Source organism: Mauremys mutica, chromosome 2, assembly GCF_020497125.1.
Source record: "Mauremys mutica isolate MM-2020 ecotype Southern chromosome 2, ASM2049712v1, whole genome shotgun sequence".
Lineage (NCBI taxonomy): Eukaryota > Metazoa > Chordata > Testudines > Geoemydidae > Mauremys > Mauremys mutica.
In genome coordinates, this window is record NC_059073.1 from 163158055 (window position 1) to 163185811 (window position 27757).

Here is a 27757-nt window from a genome sequence, read left to right on the forward strand (position 1 = left end):
GTGAAAGTTGTGTGGAACAAATGTGTAAAATATTCTCAGAATAAAAGAATATCTTGAGATAAAAAGACTTTGGAAGTTTACAGCAGCAATATACATCAACAAACTTCACCTCCCTTAAACAGCTATAAAATAATGCAACTTATTTTCATTAAGAAAAGCAAACATAACTCATGTAATCTTAGGTCTATCTTTAGTGCAAAATGTTTAACAAGTTTACCTAACTGACCCAAATGCAGGTTTGGTTTGTATTATGATTTTTAATAACAAACAGTAATAAGAAACAAAGCACAAAGGCTTTTTCTTAATAAACTTTAATATTTCTTGAAGACCAGTTTATCTGGATAAAAAACACAAATTACAAGAGTGCACTACTGAAAATGCTACATGAAGAAGCACAGCAGTGCTGGCAATATGTGAGTGATAAGACTGTTTGGAATTGTTTACCAAAGACTACGTCCAGGATCAGATCTTGGTGGAACTCAAAGCGTTACCAGTAAATTTCATCTTTTTGAAAAATATTTATCTTACAGAAAGTACACCACTATAAATATTCAAATGTAAAACATTTCCATGTCAAAAATATTTGGGATGTGAATACTCAATTTAACTTTAAATTGACATGGACAGTGAATATGTTTTGGCCATTTTTCCATTACTTCATTTTACTGGACATTATCTAAGGATCACTCCGAAGCGCTCACATATTATAGTTCAAAATGACTAGAATAAGGTAATGTAAAATACCAGTTGTTGGCCTCTTGGTAGCAACAGCCCAGTCCTCCTACTGCTTAACACAGATGCTTTTGGCATGTGTCCACTGTCAAGGAATCTAGGCTCCTAATACCAAGATATTAATTCGGCTTAAAAAAATCCTGGACCAATACAGCTCTCAAACTTCACTGTCAAATCAGAGGCAGAGATGCAGTATCTTATATATGTCCCATGTATTATATTTTATATACATATAATTAAGTATGCAATGCTCAGGGAGAATGCTGAGTAGTAATTTAAGCATGTTCCTTTAGTTTTCTGATTACTACAATAAATCTCCACACATTTTTTTCCTCATAGTCCAGAAACGGATAACTGCATCTAAGCACATGATTTAACTCTACTTAAAGCTTTGTATTACTGTTCTGTATTTTTCTTTAAAAGACATCTACGTAAAAAATCATTATCACCACTGAAAAAATTCTATCTAAATATAAAAATATCAGAAATCGTTGAACTTGATTTTGGTGGCTCTTGTTTGGCTGTATCCTTGCAAAGAAATTAGTTCATTTTTCTTTAACTCTGTTTAATACTATGTGGATTTCTTTTACCACAGGGAACATTCTGTACATGTTCACTGAAAGTTTCTAGTGTTACTCCCATACAAATGAAAAGGTAAAGATTTATTTTATTTTTATGTGATCTAATATGAAGTTTATAGTATAATTTGCAGCTTTGGTTGTAAGAAAAAAACAGTTTTTCCAAGGTCTTCAGTGAAAGAGCATTTTATAGCATGTTCCTTACACTATGGTCCTGTGCAAACACGTCAGCTAAGCTTCTCCTGAGTAGATATAACACCAGGGAAATTTACTGTAACCATTTAAAATGCAGAGCTGTAGAGATGTCAGGGAAATATTAGTTGAGAATTAGAACTGTACTCTTCTTACATACCTCTCAATTGGCAGGTTTAAGTGCTCCCACCATTTAGCGCTACTGAATTTTGATTTAGTGCTTAGAATCATGAAATCCTGATTTCCAGTGCTAAAGAATTAATGTCACTGAGCCCCTACAAGTACTGTCTAAATAAGGAAATATTTTGCTTGACCTACCAGTAACTGTACAATATTACAAACCCAGACACATGAAAAAAATAATCAGGCAATAGAAAATGTACAACAGCTTTGGTGTTATACAAAACAATAAAAAAGACTGACAGTAAGGTACATAGTTCATTGTGTTCTTACCACAGCCACTTACTTCACTGCTGACTGGAAGGGTGGTTATTTCCTTTTTATATTCCCAGTGTGGCCTTCCAGCCCAAGAAAATCATATTAATATTACTGTAATAAGACTGTCATGAACACCATAAAATATGCTCCAATTTTTATAAAAATGACTTGCCTCTTTGCACCATTGCTTTGTGGCACATTGTTTGTCAACAGAACAGCAGTCCAAAATAAAGTGACAACTAGATTTAATAAATTAATATACTTTTTTAAAGATGTACAATGCACATTCTTTTTAATCCAAGGTTTTAGGTATCAGGATACTTCTATTTACACATTTACAGACCTCAGACAGCACTGACAACATCAGAATATGCAGGTAAAGGAGCAGAACCTTAACTGCTATCTGACTGCTACAAAGAGAAGCAAAAAATAAAAAACACTGCTGAGAAAATCATTGGGAAGGATATCCAAAGATTGAAGAAAAGTCTGTGAAAAAGGACATGTAAAGGCAAAGAAAAGGTTGAGGTGTCTAATGTGACCATTCTATTCTTGTGAAGACTGAGGTGGCAGTGTTGATGTGCTTTGTTTACCAGATTTTCGCTCATAATTCACAAGTCGTTGCCCAACAAGGTACCTGGGATTTTAAAGACAAACAGTCATTATTCAACAAAATGGTAAAATGTCATGAATGCACTTTTCTCACCCCTCTACTGTCCAGTGTATTGAAAGCACTACTACTAATGTAGCCTCCCCCTGTCATTCTAGCCAAGTTTGTTACTCCACACTTGAACCTCCTCACTGGCTTCCTTCCATCCTTTTACTTAAAAACAGGTTCTTAGTTTACACCTTCTTGGCAGGGCAGGATTAAACAGAGGCATTACTGGTCTGTGTCTAGGGACCCAAGTCCTGATTACCACAGAATCTCAGTTTTTATTTTAAAGAAATATTTCTACCCTTTGTAGATGGGTTACATTTTCAAATTCTTCTTCACAACAACCGCCTGAGGGCAGGTCTACACTTAAAACGCTGCATCAGTCGGGATGCAGCTGTGCCGCTGTAGTGCTTCAGTGATGATGCTACTCAGATGAGAGAGCTTCTACCATCAGCACAGTTAAGCCACCTCCTTGAGAGGCGGTAGTTTGTTGACCCTGGCACAATGTAATTTCCTTCTACCACTGCCTCCTTGCCAAATCGCTCCTTATATTCTTCTTAATCCTGTCACATTACTGCTTTTTGCCTTTTGCACCAGTTTCATGCCTTTTTTAACGTTAATCCCCATGCTCAGAAGCCCCCTCTTTCTACTAATTCTTCCTGAGAACCCACTTCCTTCAGGAACCAATCTATCATTCTCTTCCTCAGCCTTTTCTCATGTTCCTTTTTCCAAACTGTCACCTTTTGTCATGTGCACTTATTTTACAACTTCACATAAACAGCGTAAGCCACATTCCCTGTTGAAGTTCTGTGCTATATCAATGATTTAATTCAACAGGGTTAAGTTCAAAGAACTAACTTTGCACTATCTTGCATGCATGCGCTTTATTTGTAAATTACTTCAAAATCTGATTGTGTAAGTTTCCCTTTTCTACAAGGATGATTTGTTGTAAAATAAGGTTACTTACAGAGAGGAAATGTGTATTGCTCTTCAATCAAGTACAGAACAGTAGCTAAATTTTTAATAAAGTGGAGTAGTATCAAATTGAAAACCTTGTAGGGTAAAACAATCTGCTTATTCACAGTGCAAATGCACCACAGGCTGTGCTTTCCCATGCTGTGCTACCACTGTGCCTCTCCACAGTGCTGCAAGGGCCACATCTAGTGGTGAGATGTTTGCTCACTCATTTCACTTGTCCAGTCTTTGTTTTCTCTAGTGATGATGTCAATAAGAGAGCCATTCAGGTTTAGTTTTCTAAAGCACATACATCTACTAGGGAAACCCTCCACGCACTCTAGGTGCCCTTAAACCTCCAACTGCCAGAAGCTGGAACTGAATGACAGGAGATGGATCACTTGGAATTGCCTTGTTCTGATCATTCCCTCTGAAGCACCTGGCACTGGCCATATCGGAAGACAGGATACTGGTCTTGATGGACAGCTGGTTTCACCCAGTATGGCTGTTCTCATGAAACAAAATCATCTAGAGCTGTTACATTTTAATGATTTTTCATTGCTACCAAATACCAGCGGAGGCCATATTTGAACTGGTAACCTGAAATCCACTGCAAGTTTCTTTAGCCATCCAGTCCCTTAGTAACAATATTTTATTGATGTACTTTATTGTAAAGGAATCTTGCACTTTTATTAGGAACTTACACATATTGAGATTTTTCAGCTAAATATTTAATTCCCCAGTATTTTTCCAACACATCGCATTGAGAAAAATCAGTACACAGCAAATATAATTTGTTCAAATATGTTAAAGCAAATATGCTTTCTAATTATATATGATTGGTGCCAAGGATGTGCATGAAGAATGTGCCCATTCCATCATGTGACACAGCAATGAAATGGTGCACGGCGTTACATCATTTCTGAACATAAGTGAGGTCAGACCTCTTTTGTCACAATTTAAGAAAAATTTCCAGCTACAGGGCAGGTGATCTGTACTTACTTGTCATTTTTAATATGTTCATAAAGGCGCTTGAACTGGCGGACCTGAAAGGACAGGATCCCCATCAAAACCACCACCATGAGTAGGAAAGGATAAATTCGGCGCTGTACTAAATTTTGCATTTCAGCAGTAACACCTGCAAAATATATATAGTTAGGTCCACATATATCCATTCCATCTTGCAGTATCCAACAGCACTATTGAACAGAACATGCACTTTTCTCCCCGTCTGCCCCAGTGAACTACCACAAGTAAGGCTAAATATTAGCATGAAATATGCATTTCTAAATACTATGTATCAAATGAATCATAATTGAGGAAAATAAACTAATTTGCCTACCCTTGCAAACAAGCATACCTTCAGTTCTATTGCTAGTAAGTATCTAGTTTTACCCCCACTTCCTCATTTAATTGAAATCATGAGTTTGTGAACACAGTCTGTATGTGCTCATTTATGTTACACTTTTATTGGTGAACAGGCAAACAACATGTCCAGAATTTTAAAAGAGCCAACATAACAACTGGGCACTTGGCCCTGCAGTTGTAAGCACTGTGAAAACCCAAGTTGCAAAACCAAACAGTGAGCAGGAGTCCTGTTTGCTTAATAACATATATATAGTTTCAGATATGATGAGATGTTCACCTACATTCATGTAAGAGGTGAATGACAAACTGGTACAATTACTGGACTCCCTATATCCATAACTGCTTCACATATAAAAGCTTATCAACAACAAACAAGTGGTAACCAAAAAAAACCGGTTACTTACCTTTCTGTAACTGTTGTTCTTCGAGATGTGTTGCTCATATCTATTCCAGTTAGGTGTGCGTGCGCCACGTGCACGGATATCGGAAACTTTTTCTCTAGCAGCTACCTGTTGGGCCGGCTGGAGAGCCCCCTGTAGTGGCGCCGATATGGTGTTCTATGTAAGACCCTGCCGGCCCGACCCCACTTCAGTTCCTTCTTGCCGGCTACTCCGACAGAGGGGAAGGTGGGGGGGAATGGAAGGTTCATATTTAGGGCTACACGCCTAAGCAGTTCTTGTAGGACTCTAAAGTCCATCGGAGGTGGACCAGATGTGGATGTGCCAGCCACAGCCTCATCAGGGGAGGACGAAGATGACTCCACTGGGAGAGCCAGGTCGGAGGTGGCCCCTTGGTCAGCTATGGGTAGCTCTTCCTGGGCACCTGGGGTAGCCCCTACCATGGGTGCTGACTCCGCAGGTTGCTCCAGGTCTGGAAGGGGGTGTCTGAGGGTCGCCTCAGGAGACCGGGTGTCTGACAGTGACGTCAGCTGGGCAATCAGGGGACGCCCGGGGCCTGATGATATGCCCGGGGGTCCAAAATTGCCACTGGGGTTGCCAGTTGGGCACCAGGGGTCATGACCGAGGCTTCCCAGGTCCGACTGGGGAATGTCCGAAACCCCTGAAGCTCTCCCCAATCTGCTGGAAGGGGATTGGGATCGTGACAGCCAAGGAGGAGCGGTGGGCAAATGGAGCAGAGGGGGTACAGACATGGGTCATACGGAGATCAGCGTCGTAGAGCTGATTGTGACCGTGACCGATGCCGTGTTGAAGAGCGGTGCCGCGATGGAGAGCGGTACCGCTTTTTGTGACTAGTGCCGCGATGGAGAGCAGTGCCGCGAAGAGGATCGGCGACGAGTTGCGGGCCAGCGCCGTGGCAATAACCGGCGTGGGGATCGGCGCTCCGAATGGCGTTGGTCCGAACGGTGCTGCGAGGTTGCTGAATGTGACCTGCACCTCGAGCGGGACCATGTTCCAGCAGTCGACAGCGACCTCGAGCGTGAATGACTCCGAGAGTCGTGGCTGCGGGACCAGCACCGCGAGTCTAACTGGTGCCGTGAGTCAGACCGGTACTTGGAGCGGTGCCGGGACTCTGAATGACACAGTGTGGAGATGCTGGTCTGAGGGCTGACAGTCCTAACATTGCGGGTTTACCCTTGGACAGTGCTGGAGCCGGTGCTTGGATCGGGAACACCAGTGCTGTCATTTCGATGAGCCCTCCAGTGGCCTCAAAGGTATCTGGAGTGGAAGGCAATGTAACCTCTTCCACTTGTGCAGCGCTGGCATGAACAGACCGGGGCCTAGCGGTCTTGTCAGGCTTAGAGGCCTGGTCCGAAGCTTGCTCAGTTGGGGCCGGAGCAACCGCTTCGGGCCTAATGGAGTGTCCTCCCAAGGCTTGCTCCTTTCGAGCAATTAGGGAGTGGGAACGGTGCCAGGGTGGGCATCTCTGGGGCCCGGGAGATTGTCAGTCCCGAGGCAGGCGCAGGATCGTCTGTGGTGCCATGGCCGGTACCGCTGGGGGAGCACTGCGCACCGAGGCGCTCGGTCCCACGTCTTGAGAGGGACACAATGTGGACTCCATGAGGAGTTGTTGTTCGGGGCTTGAACGCCTTGCAGATTTTGCACTTGTCGGCCTGATGGCCCTCCCCCAGACATCGAAGGCAGGAGTCGTGGGGATTGCCCGTGGGCATGGACTTGTTGCAAGAACTGCAGGGTTTGAAGCCCTGGGATGGCATGCCCCAGAGCCCCGCAGGGCAGCCGTTGAAAGGCGAAACTGCCCTCAACTACTGAACTATACTTAACACTACAGTAACGCTTAACATTAAGATAACTATCAACAATTAACTAACAAAGGTAACTACTAAGAGAAAACTAGGGATTAGTGGAGCAGTTGAGAAACAAGAGACCATTGTTCCAACAACCGTCACGGGCGGTAAGAGGGAACTGAAGTGGGGTCGGGCTGGCAGGGTCTTATATAAAACGCCATATTGGTGCCACTCCAGGGGGCTCCACAGCCGGCCCGACGGGTAGCTGCTGGGAAAAAGTTTCTGACATCCGTGCATGTGACACGCGCACACACCTAACTGGAATTGATATGAGCAATCACTCGAAGAAGAACTGATGTTCCATCAAAACTTTGAATTCTTTATTAATGTTTCTGCTGAAATTTGCACAATTTAGTTACTGGTCTAGAAAGCAGGTGGAAACAGTCCACTTGTATGGAACTCAAATTTAAGCAAAACTCAAATTCAGAAACATTTGAACAACTTTCATGTAGTGATAACAATACAAAACAAAATACATTAGTTTCACCTACTCTAGTCTTCCCTTTGCACCCTCTCTAAGAATTAACTTCTTTTCCTCAGCTCAATAAGCTTTTAATATGTCCACCTACACCTTAAAGGTGCCTGGCTTCTGTGATATTTGACAACCATGGGTGTCAACTACCATCCCACAGTGGAAGCCATACATGGTATCATTAAACAATTATAATCCATACTCCATGGAACCACATCCTGAAAGAAATCTTTCCTGAACCCCCACTTCTGACCTTCAAACAACCCCCAACTTCTTCAAGCTCATGATCAGAAGCAAACTCTCCTCAGACCAGGACACCAACTCAAAGCAGCACCAGACCCTGGAGAACAACAGACGCAAAACCTGTAGACATATCTCCACTGCTACAATGATCAACATCCCCCAGGATACACCTTTCAAGATCGATGGGTCCTACACATGCCTATCGCAACATGTGGTGTACTTATCCAATGCACAAAATGTCCCAACAACTATGTGGGTGAAACCAGACAATCACTCTCTAATGAACTCACACAGAAAATGATAAAAGACGAAAACACCATATCATCTGTGGGTGACTGCTTTTCACAAAGCAATCACTCTATATCTGATCTCTCAGTTGTCATCCTCAATGGAAACCTGCACAATATTTTCAAAAAATGAGCCTGGGAGCTTAAATTCCTAACTTTGCTAGACACTAAAATCATGGACCAAACAGACACACTGGATTAATGGTTTATTACAATAATATATATATAATCCACTTAACCCCCACTTCCCCCAGCTCTCCTTCCCCCAAATAACTGGAGAGATGTTAACTGTCCACTTCACCTTGAAATGAAATGAGTGTTAATTAATTATGCTGAACAATCTATTCCACCTTGTATTTAACTGTGACATACTGCATACATTTCCTAGACCTGAAGAGCTCTGTGTAAGCTTGAAAGCTTGTCTCTCTCACCTACAGAAGTTGGTTCAATAAAAGATATTATCTCACCCACTTAGTGTCTCTACTATCTCATTAAAACATATTTATATTCAATGTATCAAAAAAAATACACAAAATGCATGGTGACATCACTATTTAAGCATTTAAATTTACTAGTTAACATTGATGCTATATTCTATTCCCTTTATTACATCTAAGGCTATGTCTACACTAGAGAGCGATGCAGCTGTGCTGCTGTAAGCTTTCTTGTGTAGCTGCTCTATCCCAATGGGAGTTCTCTCCCATCGACATAATTAATCCACGCCTGACGAGCAGTGGTAGCTATGTCAGCGAGAGAAGCTCTCCCGCCAATACAGTGCTGTGCACACTAGCACTTATGCTGGTGTAATTTATGTCACTCAGGGGGGTGGAATATTCACACCCCTGAGTGACATAAAATTTGCCGAGAGAAGTGGTAGTGTACACATACCCCCTATTCGGCAAAATGGCCAGATAATGAAACAATTACCTATAATTTATACTTACCTAACAAAGGAACAACACCAGAAGCGATGATATAAGGTACACAAAGGGAAAGCAATAGAACAGAGATGACAGGTGTTGCCAGTTTACGAATTATAAAATGTAAATCAATATTACGAATGCCATTTGCATAAACCTAAGAAGAAAGACAAAATAATTAGGAAGAGTGATTCAGAAACAATCGCTACAGGTTTTGGTAAATAAAAGTGTTTTTCATAATTCAAATTTCTTTGTTAGTACTTCAATATTTTCCTTAAATGTACCTACTTAAATAACTGTGGTGACACCTTCACAGGTTACCACAGACTTAGGGCTTGTCTACACTTGAAATGCTACAGTGACACAGCTGTAATCCACCTCCCTGTGCTGTCTATACCAAGGGTTAGGTTGGCTTAACTACACTGTTCAGATGTCTGGACTTTTCACACACCTGAGTGGTGTAGCTGGGTCAATCTAGGTTTTTAGTGTAGACCAGGCCTAAGAAAGGCTGTTTTTCAGGAGAGTTGGAGAAATGGCTATGACTGTAGAAAAAATAGCAGCAACTGCAAAACTTATTTTTAGTACTGCTGGTGATATGGAAATACAAAAATGTTTCAGTAACTGGTTTTTAATAAAGCAGGTGTTTAACAACTGTTAATTTAATTTTTTATTCCATGAATTTTGATCCATAATTATGAAAGTATTTAGCATACATACCTATGTAATTTTTCATTATACATTAAGTTTATCATATTTACATTCTTTAAAATATGTCCAGGTTTCTAATTTTAATAATATACAATCTCTATCTCTCTCCCTCTCTCTCTCCCCCGCTATCATTACTCCTCAATTCAGAGACATCTGCATGTCTACAGATACACATACTACTGTAACACACAACACATTCTGTTTCTCCCTTGGTGGTCCTTTTTCTAATAGGTTTTATTATACTCCAGTTACTCCATAAATGTCAGCAATGTAAACTGCAAAAACAAAGAACTGTAGCATCTAGTCTACCTCTCATCCATTCTATTCTAACTTTCATCCTACTTAAATACCTAAAACTGAGTCTGACGACGTGGGTATTTCACCCATGAAAGCTCATGTGCCAATACGTCTGTTAGTCTATAAGATGCCACAGGACTCTGTCGCCTAAAACAGTAGTCACTATTAGATTTTTCCTCACCTTTAAATCTACAGTTGTATCCTTGGTGTACAAGTATAAAGTAATGTAGTGTAAACTTGTACCAAAATGCCATTCAGTAGGCATGTGTACACGCAGAACAAGTAACTTGCATGCAGTGGGTGTGAAAGGAAATATGGTGATAAGAATATTATGATAAAATCAGCCAACCCACCAAAAAATAAAGCTACCCCAAAATCTCCAAACTAAAACCAAAATATCTTTGAACCAAGAGCCTGACGGAACAAGTGAGTGTTGGCAGCATGATCTGAAGCTCAAATATAGGCTCTTCTGAAAAGACAAGGGAAGAAATTCCAAAGTGGTTCCAACAAGTCTGTTTCATACTTTCTGTAACCTTATTGAGAATTGTTTTATCCAGTCTATATTAGCAGTTAAACTCCTTTTAAAATCAGTTGAGGTGGAACCAGGAAGAACTACTGTCAGCAACTAACTGTTGCCCTAGCGTATGTAGGAAAGGACTAAAAAAGCAGTTTAGAAAAAGGAGGAGAGTTCCATCTTCCAGAGGTAAGTGATATATCTTCGTTTTGAAAAGGTGCTCAGATACTAACATGATAAATACTACAGAAGTGTCTATAAATTTTTCCTGGAGCATTGTACAAGCACAGAATTAATGTTCCCCTCACATTTCTCTCCTCCCCCGCAGAATAATTGACTCTGATGGGGGGGTGAAGAGAAGCTGTGAGAGGGGTCACAGTGCAGTTATACCTTTTGCCCACCAGGAGCTGCTGTGGCACCAGAAGAGAGGGCAGCTGGCTCATGGAGTGCAGCTGCCAACCGCAGAGAGGGAGGGGGCAGAGGCTGCCTTCCTCACAGCGCCCTGCCCATAGGGCCAAGTGAGAAGGCCCAGGACAGACAGAGCGGGGCACACAGGGTTCCTGGGAGAGGGGGTCATACAGACTGGGGTTCAGAAGGGCTAGTGGGAGGGATACAGTGTGGCGGGGGCATAGGAGCTAGTGGGTGATAACATTGAGCCGGAGCTGAATGGGAGTGGGGGTGCATGGGGACAGGGGCAGTTATGCCTGGCTCAGGGCCACATGGGGACAGGGGGGAGTAGAGGTGCAGGGCCACACAGGAATGGGGCAGATGTGCTTGACTGAATGGGAGAGGCTAAGGGTACGTCTACAGTATCAGCCAGATCGGTGGGTAGCGATCGATCTATCGGGGATCGATTTATTGTGTGTAGTGCAGACGTGATAAATCAATCCCTGATTGCTCTCCCGTCGACTGCTGAACTCCAGCTCGATGAGAGGTGGAAGTAAAGTTGATGGGGGAGCAGCGGCCGCCGATCCCACGCCGCAAGGATGCGAAGTAAGTGGTTCTAAGTCAATCTAAGATACGTCGACTTCAGCTATGCTGTTTTTGTAGCTGAAGTTGCGTATCTTAGATCGATCCCCGCGCCCTAGTGTAGACTAGGCCTAAGGGTCAGCCAGGGTCTGCATGGGGGAGGTTCCCCAACTCTCTAACAATTCCTTCCCCCCTAAAAAATCTCCTCCATACTTCCCCCTGCCCCCCTCGCCCCAAAACACAACAACCCTCCAAGTTCACTTCCAGGCTCCTTCCTAGCAATTACATCCCTCTCCCTCAGCTCCTCCATTATCCCCGACTCTCCCAAGCCTTTTCACTGCTTCTGAGGGGTGTGGGAAATACGTTACTGTATTGTAGTTTAAATGAATTACTCAAAGTTCGGTATTTATATGCCTAGCAAGGAATCTATTTGTCAAAACACATTTCCTGAATCTTTTTTGTTGTCTGTATTGTTAGACATATTTGCTGACAGGTATATTGAAATAAATCACCAAAGTAATTGAAACTGGCATGATTATATTATGTTATTTTGCCAAATAAAATATACAGAATCCTGCAGAATTTTAAAATATTGTGCACATTTTAATTTTTTTTATGCAGAATTTTCCCAGGAGTAATAAATAAATGTAGATACCTTATTCTTCCCAAGTGACACTTAGCTTTCTCTGTAAGCCCAGTAAGAATTTATTTATCTTAATATTCTTTAGTTGCTCATGTCTATGTAACAAAAATTTCTCAAGATCAATATTTTGGAGGAGAAGTTTCCTCCTTAATCTTGGTTAATTTGGTATAGAATCCATCATCTGAAGCCAACTTTCACTTTTCTATTAATTTTCACTTTCATTTGTCATCTAGTCATGTTTCCAGAGATTGAGTCAATTTAAGGCATTTATATCCTTTCCTCTCATAGCAGGATAGTGTAGAGGAATGGATAAGAAATGAGAAAAATGTGAAATAAACCCTCATTTATTGCTTAAAAGATGTAGTGATATTAAAGGTAAGTCTCAGGAAACCTTTAACTTTCTTATTTACTGCTCTCCTTTTTAGTTAAGAAAAAGTGATATTAAAAACTCTTGCCATACCTTTAAAATAGTAATATCAAGTTTTCATATTTGTAAAGTCTTGAAAGTTAGGAAACTGAAATTTCATTTTAACACTGACGATTCACAATGCACATCTGTATGGAATATTTTTCTATTTTCTATTCTAGTTTTAAATTGTGCTGTAGCTTAATGTATTAGATACATACAATAAAAATACAGGACATATTATGTCCTGAGTTATTAGTGGTATTATAACAATTATTCCATTTTCTGACTTGAGTGTTCAAAATTGACGTTTGTGAACATTTATGTATTTTTTTTCAAAGAACTGACTTGGATATTCTGAGTAGAAAAAGTGCAATCATATTTAGGATTGATCAGTTTACTATTGTGTCTCCATATTAAGGTTGATTCTACCATTCTAAGACTGATTTTGACTCCCAACCTTGCCAACACTTGACTAATCCATAAGAAAGTTGGCATGCAGTATCATCTATCAGGGTAGGAATTTTCTAGAAAGTTTCAAGCAATGTAGAAAAGCATTTCTGAGATATTGGGGTTTCAAAACCCTTCAAGAAATTACTTGTGTAAAGAAAAAACACAAACCCCCCACAAATGTTAGAAAGTCTAAATTTCAAAAATAAGTTAAACTTAAAAAGAATGGAAACACATTTAAGGTCACCCAAACCATTTTTACTTGGTGTCACCTACAGAGGAATGGAAACCAATAAACAATCAATCCTGCCCTCAAATACTGTACCATCACCCTGCTAATGATCCCAAAACAGAGAAGTGGTGTAGCTGAGCCTGAAATAAGAGTAAGAGAGACTTAAACAAAAGTACCTGTGTCTATAGAGTAAAATATTCTGACTGTCTGGCATTTACATAGGGCCCATATAGCATAAAGTGAAGCATTTACCAACTTCACCAAATGAGACAATGTTTGGGACAATTACCAAAAACAATACACTGTTTCAAATTAAAGCATTGCCATACAGAGATTTAGCAGAGACATATAGCTGTGGTATCTGGCACTACAAACTTCTTAAAACACCATTTTATTTTGAGAAGTGACTATGTAAAACTGGCATTTTCTTGTATAATTGTTACCTTCTCTAAGCATACAGCTGCTTAACTTTACTAAAATAAATGTTTACTGCTTTGTATTCCTTGTTAACACTGAAAAGCCAGCAGCTATGGAAGAAAGCAAGATTCTATTCCACCATTAATAAAACAGAATATTATTTTATCTTAGATTATCTTTTTGGACATACAGGGTCTCTTTACTATGTGTTTCTACAGCATCCAGTTCAATGAGGTCCGAATCTTGATTATAACAGGAAGTCATTATTGCACTGAACTGCTGTAAAATTACTACTACTCATGATTTGTAAACCAGAAGTAATACAGGCTGACCCTTAGTTTCCAGGGTGAGTTGACAAGGTTGGCATTTAGAAAGACCATCTATTTACTTATGAATTGAATAGATGTGATCTAGGATTATTAAAATAAACATAGAACCTCACAAGTATTATTTTTAAACAGATTATTATAGAATCATTAGGGTTGGAAGAAACCTCAGGAGGTCCTCTAGTCCAACCCCCTGCTCAAATCAGGACCAATCCTAACTAAATCATCCCAGCCAGGGTTTTGCCAACTGGGCCTTAAAAACCTCTAAGGATGGAGATTCCACCACCTCCCTAGGTAACCCATTCCAGTGCTTCACCACCCTCCTAGTGAAACAGTTTTTCCTAACATTCAACCTAGACCTCCCCACTGCAACTTGAGACCATTGCTTCTTGTTCTGTCATCTGCCACCACTGAGAACAGCTGAGCTCCATCCTCTTTGGAACCCCCCCTTCAGGTAGTTGAAGGCTGCTATCAAATCCCCCCTCACTCTTCTCTTGTGCAGATTAAATAAGACCAGTTCCCTCAGCCTCTCCTCATAAATCATGTGCCCCAGCCCCCTAATCAATTTCATTGTCCTCTGCTGGACTCTCCAATTTGTCCACATCCTTTCTGAAGTGGGGGGCCCAAAACTGGACACAATATTCCAGATGTGGCCTACAACTACACTTTAAAGGCTGGACCTCAAATTAGGTAGTTTATACCCATGGGCGCAGCACGGCAGGCAATTTCCATGTACATACAAAGCCATGTACTCCAGAGTTCAACTTCACAGACCAACTACGCAAATAAAGTAGATTTAGTAGATTACAGACTTAAAGTCATAAACAAGAACCTTTAGCAAGAAGTCTCCATGTACAGTGTGTGCACAGCTGGCAGACAATCAGTTAAGACTGAATGAATAACTTTAATTGTGTATTTCCATACATTATAATTTCCAAATTTAACCTTAACTTTAAATTTCCTAGCTAATATTAAAAAAAGAAATCAAAACTTTTCAAAGACTACACTATTCTCAAAGATTTTTTCCATATAGCTAATTTTTATTTACAGCCTGGAATCCCAGTTAACAAAATTTTGTGCCTGGTAATATCTAAATCAGAAGACAGAACTCAAGGACCAAAAAAAAAGTTATGATTAATGAGAAAAATCAGCACCAAGAAATAAAACTGTTAAGAAATATCTGGAGGAAAAACATTGCAAGACATAACCAGACATTTGGAGAAAGAAAAGTTGCAATATAATGTTAACTCAAATGGAGTGGGGGATGGACATACATGGCTTTTGAAATAGGAGTTACCAATCTTCGATTCAGGTATTTCCTTGTTTTTGTTCTTTTTTATCCTTAACTTATATTTTAATGTGCTCTAACAAAGAAAAAAAATGTTACTTTCTTACCTGTTCGATAACTGTTTTCAACCACCACTGTGGGCCCATCAGAGTTATGGCAGCAATTATTTTGGCATGCAGAACTCCAAGAGCCCAGTCCTAATTTTATAAAAGTGAACATAATAGTAAAAGTCAACTGTCAGTATTTTCTAAATGTATCTTGACCAGCCAAAGATTTATTACAACAAATTTTTAGTATCAAAATTACTTAAAACCATTAGAATATTGCTTTTTTATTTACAAAGTGGAGTGGTTTAAAGATAGCATCTTTTGCAAACTCATGAGAAAAAAAGGATGCTGCGAAGCTTGAGTGCTTGTAAAAAGCTTTGAGATTTTTGTACAAAAGGACATCCTAGCTATTATTAAACCAATAACAAAAAATAATATAAACATTGCACTCTTTCAGTACACTCCTGAACTGGACAGGTAAGGTTGTTAAGATTTTTATTTCTAATTTAGTTTTCTTTTGGTTTGCAAAATATCTACAGTAGAACGTCAGAGTTATGAACTGACTGATCAACCATACACCTCATTTGGAACCGGAAGTATGCAATCAGGCATCAGGAGAGAGAGAGAGAGACAAAAAGAAAACAGTACAGTACTGTGTTAAACAAACTAAAAAAAATAAAGGGAAAGTTTTAAAAAAGATTTGACAAGGTAAGGAAACTGTTTCTGTGCTTGTTTCATTTAAAATTAAGATGGTTTAAAGCAGCCTTTTTCTTCTGCATGCTAAAGTTTCAAAACTGTACTAAGTCAATGCTTAGGTGTAAACTTCAGAAAGAATCATAATGTTTAGTTCAGAGTTACAAAAATTTTAGAGTTATGAATAACCTCCATTCCTGAGGTATTTGTAACTCTGAAGTTCTACGGTATTTCTTGGAGAATGCAAGGCACAGAAATATGCAAGTACTGAAGCAATTCAGAGATTTTAAATATCCTGCCTGTTCACAAGGATAGACGTGATGCATGTCCAGGTGAATGAGATAAATCAATACCGTTTATATGTAGATGACAAACCACCCAGCTGAAAAGTTGGTGTTTTATCTATGTTGCAGCCCTCAACTAGGGGAGTTCACAGTAAACAAACTATGGATTTTTAGGGGGATTTTAAGTGTAGGTTAGATTTTAGGCCTATCGATCCATGGAGTATCTTTCCTTAGAGGAGGCCCGCAAACAAAAAACAATGGGATTACTTGTTTGTTTATACACATAATAAAAGCAAAAAGGTTCTTTCAAAAACTTTTTACATTAGAAATTCAGTTCTTGTATACCTTATTTTATTTGAAATGCGCTATGGACAGCTACAGAACTGTTAGGATTGACTCATTACAGATTAGGAAGACCGGAACAGGCCCAGGCAAGTGTCTCCTCTTGGCCCCTCAGCAAACTGCTACGGGAGCTCTAACCACTGACTTCCCAGATGTTTGTTCAGACTCCAGAGGATTAAGAGTCCAGGCACTGCCACTGTCTTGACGTCCACAGGTATACTTTCGGGGTACAGCTCCTTTGTCTAGTACCTCATCCTGAGAGCTTAGACCACATGGCCCCTGCCTTGCCCCTAGAGCCAGTACTGATTCCTCAGGCTTCACCCATAGCTTAAATACCCCCTCCTCCAGAGCTCCACACAGAGGTGTCTTCTGGTTTACATCTTCAAGGGAGCATGTGGTAGGTGTAAACAGAGCCCAGAATTCTTCGGTCTACCTACCTACTGCTTCTCAAGGAGGCGGATTACCTACGCTGATGGAAGAGATTCTCCTGTCAGCATAGGTAATGTCTACACTGAATCAGCTGTGCCAACATAGCATTAAGTGTACTTTGCATAAAATTTTAAACCACCAGAGCTCTCTTTAACAGCACGAGAAAGAAACAGATCTATACAAAAATAAACCTATGACCAAATGCACCCCTGTATTCACACCCTACACATTTATGTAATAATCTTTGTACAAAATATGACTTGTGAGGTATCTGAAAACTAATAATGCACTGGTCAATAATATCATGGTGAAATGCATGTAGCAACATTATATGTAAAGTTATGAATTCCCCCTCTATGATGTAGCACATGTTCAAACCCACACAACCCTGACTAGCAAGAGTGGTTAAACAGGTTTATCTTATACAATGGAATGTGTGTATACCTCAATTTACATAAAAGTAGTAAGCAGGGTTCTCGAGACAGCAAGAGTGAGACAAGGCAAATCTGTATTTCAGCATAGTCAGGGGAGAAGAAAGAGCATGGGGCCACTTCCACATGGCCTTCTTTAACGTTTGAATAAACTTTGCTTTGAGGAGTAATCCTCAGAAGAATCCACTTCGAAGGGGGACTGGACTATAAAAGTGAGGGGCAAAAACATCCCCCCTCCTTCTCTTACATGCCTAAGAATACAAAGGAACAACCCGGGACAGATCCTGACTTTAGCACTGTTGTTGGGAACGTGTGGTAAGGATTATATCTTGATTCAAAGTCTAGTTTGTCAAATTTAAGCTACTAGGAAGTGTCAGATCTTTATTTCTCTTGTACAAGGTATTACAAAGTCAGAAATGGTTACTTGTACTCATCTAAAATCTCTTTTTGTAGTTAATAAATTAGTTTTATTCTTTAAAACTAATCTAGTGCTATGGTTGAATTGAACTGTTTGAGTAAACTCCAACTAACTGTTGTGTATTGACCCCTTACGGGGGCAAGGAACCTCTAATATCTGAACTGCCCAGGAGAGGGCTGGACAGTGCAGAACACACATTTCTAAGAAAATTCGGGCCTGGGAGTGTGTTGGAGTCACCCTGTAAATCAACAACCAACGCTGCTGGGAGACAGAGTGTTACTGAAGTGTTGCTGGCAGGCTGCTGGGATCAGTTACTGGACCAGTGCTGTGGCTATACATACTCAGGGTGTGACCTGCAGGCTGACTGAGAGCGACCCAAGTTCGGAGCTATAGCAGCAAAGCTTTCTGAGGTATCAAAGTTTGCAGGGCAATTGGTGACACGACCCCTCACTGGTCTGGACTGCACCCCAGAATGTGACAGTGGCGTAGCTGAAACAGGATTTATACAAAGACTGGTATTTTAATGGAGATTTACACTTTAAGCACTGGTATAACAGTTTTAAGTGAGTCTCAAGTGTGGTGGCTGGGCACAATAAAGAGAGTTTACAGTTTGTTATTTTCTGTTTATTTTGGTTAAAAGAAATAGAACAATAGTAAAGCATAAACATGAGCAATAAGCAGCAACTATAAAGCTAGAGCTGGCTAGGTAGGAGAAAGAACAAAAAGACAGTGTGTGAACACCAGAAGTGAAAGCCAAGGAAAGGATGGCAGAAATGCAGCAGCAGGAAGATGCACACTGATGAGTCATGTAACTGAAAGACAAAGAAGCCCTAGAAAAGCAGGAGAGAGAGTATAATCTGGATCTGATGGCAAGACATGGATAGATCCCACAGTCCCCAGGCATTCCCTTCATCCAAAGAGCATTCAGCTGAGAAGTTGTGCACAGCATAGAAGGAAACAGACTGTATTGACAAATATCTTAGCACTTTTGAATAGCTATGTGAGGTTCGTAAGGTTCCAGAGGACAAGGAAGTCCCCATACTGATTGCAAAACTCTCTGGTACAGTTTTAAATATATTTAATGAAATGTCAGTTGGAGAGGCTTTGAAATATCCTGAATTTAAAAAAGCTGTTTTGCACAGGTTTCAAATTACTCTTGAAGTGTATAGGTTACAATTTAGGAAACTCAGGAAATGTGCTGGCATGAGTCGTAGTGAGTATGCCTATAAAATGTGTGATCTAATGAGAAAACAGGTAAAGGGAAAGTGAGCTGAGAACTATGACCAATTGTTTGATCTCTTTGCTCAAGACCATTTCCTAAGCAACTCTTCTGAGGAGGTCAGACATACAATATGGAAAAGAGTTACCTTTTCTGTAACTGGCATTCTTCGAGATGTGTTGCTCCTGTTTATACCACAGTAGGTGTGTATGCACACCATGTGCACCGGTGCCGGAAGTTTTTCCCCTAGCGGTACCCGTAGGGGGGAGCGCCCCCCGCGAACCCTGGAGTGGCGCCTGCTTGGCACAGTAAAGGGAGAGCTGCACACTCTCCCCACCCTCAGTTCCTTCTTGCCAGACAACTCCGGCAGCGGGGAAGGAGGGCGGGATGTGGAATAGACATGAGCAACACATCTCGGAGAACACCAGTTATAGAAAAGGTAACTGTCTTTTCTTCTTCGAGTGATTGCTCATGTGTATTCCACAGTAGGTGATTCGAAGCTGTATCTGCTGGAGGTGGGTAGGAGTTCATAATTTCTCGGGACGGAGTACCGCCCTGCTGAACCCGGCGTCATCCCTGGTTTGGGAGACTATCGCATAGTGCGAGGTGAACGTGTGAACCGAAGAAGACCACGTGGCGGCCCTACAAATGTCCTGAATAGGGATGTGGGCCACAAAGGCAGCCGACGAGGCCTGTGTGCCTGCGTCAAGTGTGCCCTAACAATAGGTGGTGGGGAAACACCAGCCAGCTCGTAATAGGAGTGGATGTACAAAGTGATCCAGTTGGACAGCTGCTGAGTGGAAATCGGCTGGCCTCTTGCGTGCTCAACTGAGGTGATAAACAGCTGTGAGGACTTTCTGAACAGCTTGGTTCGCTCGAGGTAGAATGACAGAGCCTGCCTCACCTTGAGTGTGTGGAGGCGGCGTTCCTCATTAGTCGCATGAGGTTTGGGGCAAAGGACTGGTAGGAAAATGTCCTGACCCATGTGGTAGGCGGAGACCACCTTCGGGAGGAACGCGGGGTGTGGGTGGAGCTGGACCTGGTCCTTATGAAACACCATATATGGCAGCTCAGAGGTCAGGGCCCTGAGCTCCGAGACCCTCCTGGCCGACGTGATAGCAACCAGGAAGGCCACCTTCCATGAGAGGTGAGACCAGGAACATGTGGCCAGCAGCTCAAACGGGGGCCCCGTAAGCCGAGCCAGCACCAGATTCAGGTCCCACTGTGGGACCAGGGGCTTAGAATATGGGTAAAGCCGGTCCAAATCCTTAAGGAACCGGCCGGTCATAGCATGGGAGAACACCGTGTGTTCTTGCACCGGGGGATGGAAAGCCGATATGGCTGCCAGATGCACCCTGACCAACGAGGGCGCCAGGCCCTGGGCCCTCAGGCGGAGGAGGTAATCGAGGATAAGCTGGATCGGGGCGGCCGTTGGGGATACACCTTGGTCTGTTGCCCACCTAGCAAAACGAGACCACTTCGCCATGTAGGAGCAGTGAGTGGAGGGCCGCCTACTCTCAAGGACGCGCTGAACTGAAGCTGAGCATGTCCTCTCCTCGCCACCTAGCCACACCAAGAGGTGAAGAGGTGCCAGGTTGGGGTGGAGGAGACGGCCCCGGTCCTGAGAGAGCAGGTCCAGGCGGAGCGGCAACAGCCATGGCGGACCCACTGCCAGGCCCAAGAGGTGAGCCGTGACCATTCTGGGAGGAATGCACACAGCCAATTGTAAAAAAGGGAGCTTTATTGGGGGTGGATCCCTGCTGAAAACTAGCAGGGTACCCCTGAGCGTCCCGTCAAAACCACTTTTTACCGGTCTGCTTGCCCTTAGAGGACCCAGGCTTGGGGGGGCGACCAGTTTTGTCTTTGCGGGCGTTTCTTATAGTCCCGTCACTTCTTATGGGCGGCCTCATATTTCGGGAGGGCGGCCTGGGCGGGAGCCTGCTGTGGCTTGAACTCGGGTTTTGCCGGAGCAGGGACATAGAGGCCCAGGGTCGTGCAGGAGTCTTTCTTGCCATGCATCCTTGTGTCCGTTTCCTCCGCAAACGGCGCCTTCCCGTCAACAGGGAGATCCTACATCGACGACTGTGCTTCGCTGGATAACCCAGAATGCAGAAGCCAGGATGCCCGTCTCATGGACACCGCTGAGGCCATGGACCGTGCGGCCGTGTCCGCTGCATCCGAAGCAGCCTGCAGGGACGCCCTTGCAGCAGCTGCCCCTTCCTCCACGAGCGCCTTAAACTCCTTTCTATCGCGCTCCCGGAGGGAGTCTTCAAACTTGGGGAGGGATCCCCAGAGATTAAACTTGTAGCGAACCAGGAGAGCCTGATGGTTTGCTACTCTCAACTGGAAGCTTGACGATGAATACATTTTTCTCCCGAAAGCATCCAGCCTCCGAGTGTCTTTGTTCTTTGGGGTCGGGGCTGGCTGCCCCTGTCGCTCCCTGTGGTTGACCAACTCAACCACCAAGGGGCTGGGTGAGTATACAAATACTCGTGCCCCTTACTGGGTACAAAGTACTTGTGCTCCGCCTTCTTAGAGATGGGAGCCAATGAGGCTGGTGTTTGCCATAGGGGACGTGAAATTTTCACCACCCCTTCATGGAGCGGCAAGGCCACCCTGCCCGGTGCCGAGGGGGACAAAACATTGAACAGGGAGTTTGAGGGCTCCTCCTTTTCCTCTGCCTGGAGATGGAGGCTCGCTGCCACCCTTTTTAGTAATTCTTGATGGGTCCGGTAGTCCTCCTGGGGGATGGAGGGGGGTGGGACCACAATGAGCTCCTCTGGACGGGGCAAGGAGGCCAGTGTGGTGCTTTGGGTGTCAGCTGGCACTGGAGGATCCACCAACTGGTCAGACTCCAGGCAGGGAACCGAGAAAGCGGGTCCCGTCGACTCTTTCCTCGGCAGTCTAGGGATGGAGGCTGATGGTGCTTCCAATGCCTCGGCCACCAAGCAAGCCCCTATCGGGGGCTGTGCCAGAGGCCACGGTGCCCACTGGTATCACTGGGCCAGCCACAATACATGGTGCCACTGCACTTGCTGAGGCACCGGTGGGGCCGGCTGATCAGGCTGGCTCACCTGGCCTGTAGACAAGCCGGGAGTGACGACGGTGCCGGGATCTACGTCAGCCACGGGATTGTGACCTCGAGGCAGGAGAACAGCATCAATGGTAGTGGCTGCTCTGTGAGCAGTCTCAACGGGCGGACCTGCGATGGCAAAGAGCCAACAATCAATGCCCCGAGCTACGGTGCCTTGGTGGAGTCTTTGAGCGGGATTCCGAGTGGGAATGGCATCGGTCATGCCGCGACTTACTGCGGTACCGCCTTCGAGACGAGGACTGTTGGTGACATCTGCCACGGTCCCGTCTGTGCTCGCTCCATGAAGACAAGCGGTGCTGGGAGTCCTGATCAGATGGCACCCATCTGGACAGTCTAGCCGGTGTCGAGGGTGATCCACATGGACTGAGCCCTGAACGGTCACTGGGCAGTAAGCGGTGTTGGGAACGTTCCCTTGACCGAGACCAGTACCGGGCTGGCAGCGATGCGGGGATCCCTGCGGCGACTGCGGCAATCCCAGCGACGGTTTGCCTCTGGAGCGTGGGGCCAACATCGGCGGCGCTCCCGGCACCACCATGGACATGATGTCCTTAGCTGCCTGGAGGGCTTCAGGCGTAGATGGCATCCGGACATCTGGAGAGGCCTGCTCCACAGGGGCTGGGCTACTCTGCTCTGCGTAAGTCGGAGGCCTAGGGCCCAATGGTGACCGAGGACTACCCGACCTGGGCCTAGTCTCTGTCCCAGACTTCCCTCGGTGCCACTGTGAAGAGAGAGTCTTTCCAGTCCTCTTGATATGCCCTGTGGAAGGGGAGCAGTGCCGACTAGCCGAAGGTACCGGAGGGTCTCCGCGTACCAACGCCGTGGTGCTGGGTACTGGATCGGAGCAGCGTGCCGTAGTCAGGGCCAGCGCCGACTCCATCAGAATGGCCCGGAGTCTAATGTCCCTTTCTTTTTTAGTCCAGGGCTTGAATGACTTGCAGATCTTGCACCTTTCGCTGATATGGGTTTCTCCCAAGCAGCGCAGACAGTCTGTGTGCGGATCACTCCTTGGCATAGAACGCCTACAGGAGCCGCATGACTTAAATCCTGGAGCACGGGGCATGCCCCGGCCCGGGCTCACTAACTAACTAAACTTTACTGAAAACTAAACTGACTACAGGTACTACTGAACAAACAATTCTGGGGACAAGCTGCAGCAAGGCTGGAACTAAGCAGTTCCGACACACCTTCACTGGCAGCAAGAAGGACCTGAGGGTGGGGGGAGCGCACAGCTCCCCTTATACCGCACCAGGCAGGCACCACTCCAGGGTTCGCGGGGGGCGCTCCCCCCTACGGGTACTGCCAGGGGAAAAACTTCCAGCACCGGTGCACGTGGCAAGCACGCACACCTACTGTGGAATACACATGAGCAATCACTCGTAGAAGAATAAATCTTTACATTCTGTACAGGAAATTGCCATCCTGGCTGATTCCTTTGTACAAGCTCAGATGTCTAATGAGTGCAAGACACAGAATGAGGAGCACAAACCTAGGGTAAAGCAACCCCACCCCAGGTAGGAAATAGTGAGGTTTGGGGCACAGGCACTCACCTCCCCAGAATCAGTCCTCTCCTAGAAATCCCTATCACAGACCTCCGGGACAGGAAAATGATCCAAGAAGGTGCTTCCAGTGTAATTCCACTGAGCACCTGAGAAATCAATGCCCTAAACTAAAAGAAACCAAGCCCAAACCTTTCCAGCCCAGATGAATGCAGCTGTCCTTAACACAGGACCCCAAGAGGTACCTGCAGCTCCTCTGATGAATTTTGTGAGGTCTGACCCTGTGGATGTTGACCTGGAATTTATTAAAGTTACCAAAGTGAACGGCAAAAAATGCATACGGTGGAGACATACTGGTGCCCAGATCTCTGGTCAGGAAAAGCATGGTCCAAAGGACTGACCTGTTGCCTGGCCAGGAGGTAGAGCTTCTGGCACTGGGGAAACAAAAATTCTTGTGCCTCTGGCTTGAGTTCATTTGGAATGGGAAGGTTTAAAGAGTGACTTAGTAGTGGGGGTGCAAAATAGTATCTGCATGGAAATGCTTGTGGGGAATATTTTGCATATGACTAAGGCTGTGAACATTGTAGCCCATAGTAAAAGGGAATATTGTGCTAGGATCCCAGGAGGAAATTATAAAGACTCAGAAACTGCTAAGGGGAGAAGGGAAGGTCCCTCCAGCTCCACTGCAGCAGAAGAAATCAGTGTATTTCCAGGTGCAGGAGGGGCCAAGGCCAGCTCCTGTATGGCAGAGGAAAGACACATGCCCTCAGGGGAGGAATCAACCACTGTTACTGAAGAAGCTGTCAGCTGTCAACGTTTTGCAGATGGACAAATGACAGACTGCACTCTAGAATGAATAAGGGAATGTGTCTTAGAGGGAGCCCCAGTAAGGGAAAATGGGGAGAGGTTTTTTGAAGAGGCAGAGGGACAGCCAGTAAATGAACATGTACAAAGGTTCAGAAAAGAGTTAAAAGACACAGATATGGTTCAGACTAAACTCAGGGACAGTCAGTCCAAACAAAAAGCATGATATGACCAACATACTTCTAAACAATCTTTTGAAATAGAGGACATGGTATTAGTATTAAGCCCTGTGGAAAAAATGCAAAATTCTTGGGAAGGATCTTTTGAGGTGATAGAAGACGTGAAGGAAGTACATACGTTAAGAGGCCTCATGGTAATGCTGTCCCACATTGTACATGTAAACAAACTTAAAGCTTGTCACAGCACGGAAGCCATGGTAAACATCGCTGGCTAGAAGGGGAAACTGAGACACACACCTGAATGCTAAAGTGACTCATCTTTGGAAGGCATCAATATTTGCAGTGAGTTCACGCTAGCTGAAAAGCCACTATGAACATAAGAATGGCCATACTGAGTCAGACCAAAGGTCCAGCTAGCCCAGTATCCTGTCTGCCAACAGTGGCCAATGCCAGGTGCCCCTGAGGGAGTGAACCTAACACTGAAATATAAGTACAACATTTATATTCAAGTGATCTCTCTCCTGCCATCCATCTCCATCCTCTGACAGAGGCTAGCGACACCATTCCTTACCCATCCTGGCTAATAGCCATTAATGGACTTAACCTCCATGAATTTATCCAGTTCTCTTTTAAACCTTGTTATAGTCCTAGCCTTCCCAACCTCCTCAGGTAAGGAGTTCCACAAGTTGACTGTGCGCTGTGTGAAGAAGAACTTCCTTTTATTTGTTTTAAACCTGCTGCCCATTAATTTCATTTGGTGACCCCTAGTTCTTGAATTATGGGAATAAGTAACTAACTTTTCCTTATCCACTTTCTACACACCACTCATGATTTTATATACCTCTATCATATCCCCCCTTAGCCTCCTCTTTTCCAAGCTGAAAAGTCCTAGCCTCTTTAATCTCTCCTCATATGGGACCTGTTCCAAACCCCCAATCATTTTAATTGTCCTTCTCTGAACCTTTTCTAATGCCAGTATATCTTTTTTGAGATGAGGAGACCACATCTGTACGCAGTATTCAAGATGTGGGCGTACCATGGATTTATATAAGGGCAATAAGATACTTTCCGTCTTATTCTCTATCCCTTTTTTAATGATTCTTAACATCCCGTTTGCTTTTTTGACTGCAGCTGTACACTGCGTGGACATCTTCAGAGAACTATCCATGTTGACGCCAAGATCTCTTTCCTGATTAGTTGTAGCTAAATTAGCCCCCATCATATTGTATGTATAGTTGGGGTTATTTTTTCCAGTGTGCATTACTTTACATTTATCCACATTAAATTTCATTTGCTATCTTGTTGCCCAATCACTTAGTTTTGTGAGATCTTTTTGAAGTTCTTCACAGTCTGCTTTGGTCTTAACTATCTTGAGCAGTTTGTTGTCATCTGCAAACTCCATCCCTCCCAGCCCAAGGGCCATCTGGCTCCCTCCCTGGAGCGGAAGTTCCCTGGTGCTCGACCCCATCACTAACCATCTTGGCGGCTCAGCTGTTGCCACCCTCCCCAGAGTCAGCGCATTGCTGGGGAGTCTCCTAGGGGGCTGTAATACCAGATAATTAGCCATTAGTGGGTGCACAAGAAAAGCAGGTGCTGCACTGTACCCAGCCCAGTGGGCACTGTGCACCTGCTTTGCATTGGGGTGAGTGCACCATGTACCAGGCAGGGGAGAATCAGCCCTGCAGAGCGCTGGGTTTCCAGGCTCCCGGCCCTGCCCATCCCCACGGGAGAGCAGCCAAACAACCACCGTCAAAATTGGAGAGTGCCTGCAGGAAGGGGCTCCTAGGGGCCTAGGGTGACCAGATGTCCCGATTTTACAGGGACAGTCCTGATTTTTGGGTCTTTTTCTTATATAGGCTCCTATTACCCCCCACCTGTCCCGATTTTTCACATTTGTTATCTGGTCACCCAACCAGGGCCGGATGGGAAGGGGGCTCTCTTAGGTCTGGCGATTTAGGAGCCAGTGACCCTGTGGCCAGATGAAGTCACGTGCCTGCCTGCAGAGACTTTTTGCACCTCTCCCAATCACCCATGTGGGATGAAGAGGACCGTGGAGTGGAGGTGGAGCCTCTGGGGCTGACCCAGATGCTGAGTCCTATACCCAGCTACCCCTGGCATGCCTCGCTTGCGTGGGGGGGGGGAGGGGAGAGGGAGAGAGGAGGAGGCTCTGTCTGCGTGTTCACCTTTGGAATGTGGCTGATTTGCTGCAAAGCAGCCATGTGCTGCTGCTGGTTCTCCAACATCTGGAGGGCTGAATTCCTGGTGGGAGAGCTCACAGCTTCCTACAAGCACAGGCCACCACTTGGCAGGCCCAGCAGAGAAACAACACGGGGGAAGGGGACGGGGGGACTCCCTGTGTGCTCAGGAAGGCAAGAAAACCACCCTCAGAAAAGGGCCAGGCCTGCCAGAGCCAGACAGCACCATGCAGCCTGAGCAGGACAGTACCAACACAGGACACCCAGCACAAGAGGTCTGAGGCATGACAATAGCAGCTGGAGGAAGCCCTCCCCCGGCCCCTGAGATTCTGTCCTGTTGCTCTGCAGGGCCAGGAATTCAGACCAAGGCCCAGCCCAGATGACCTATCTGCAATGCCTCTGCTGTCCAACAAGTGACTCACCCAGCTCCTTAAGCTCCTAGGCAGGTAGGAAGACAACAGCACCTCCTGCTGGCCAATTTCAGGGGATGAGTCAATGGTCTCCAAAGTGCCCCCAATTCAACACCCTTAGTTGGAGATTATCCCTGTTTGTGGAAAAGGGAACCCGAGGGAGAGGAAGTTGGTGGGAATCCTTGGTCTGCAGAAGGGTGAAAGGCCATGCTGGGAGAACTGGAACCCATCCACTGGGGCACCTGGTTCTGCTGGTCCCCTCCTGCCTGGGCCCTTGGCACACTTGGGATGCTCCTCCTCTGGGCAGCACCCCCTACACCCACACCTTCCTCTGGGAAGGCTGCAAAGCAATGGCATCTTCTGAATG

General features: G+C 44.4%; 1 protein-coding gene and 1 long non-coding RNA gene across 5 annotated transcripts in view; one reads left to right on the forward strand and one right to left on the reverse strand.

Annotated features, from left to right (window-relative positions):
• Positions 1 to 295: 295 nt before the first annotated feature.
• The window catches only part of MARCHF6 (membrane associated ring-CH-type finger 6), a 155955-nt gene continuing 128493 nt past the window's right edge, over positions 296 to 27757 (reverse strand). For all 4 annotated transcript variants that reach the window (XM_045005038.1, XM_045005037.1, XM_045005036.1 and 1 more), the window contains 4 exons: positions 15457 to 15546; positions 9124 to 9256; positions 4549 to 4684; positions 296 to 2574 (listed from right to left, as the gene is read on the reverse strand). In XM_045005038.1, the coding sequence (XP_044860973.1) occupies positions 2484 to 2574; positions 4549 to 4684; positions 9124 to 9256; positions 15457 to 15546 (450 nt within the window). In that variant the 3' untranslated portion in view covers positions 296 to 2483. The remainder of the gene's footprint in view (positions 2575 to 4548; positions 4685 to 9123; positions 9257 to 15456; positions 15547 to 27757) is intronic.
• LOC123363729 lies at positions 13067 to 15994 on the forward strand. Its single transcript, XR_006576878.1, has 3 exons — positions 13067 to 13152; positions 15112 to 15373; positions 15936 to 15994. It is a non-coding gene; the product is annotated as an uncharacterized LOC123363729 (long non-coding RNA).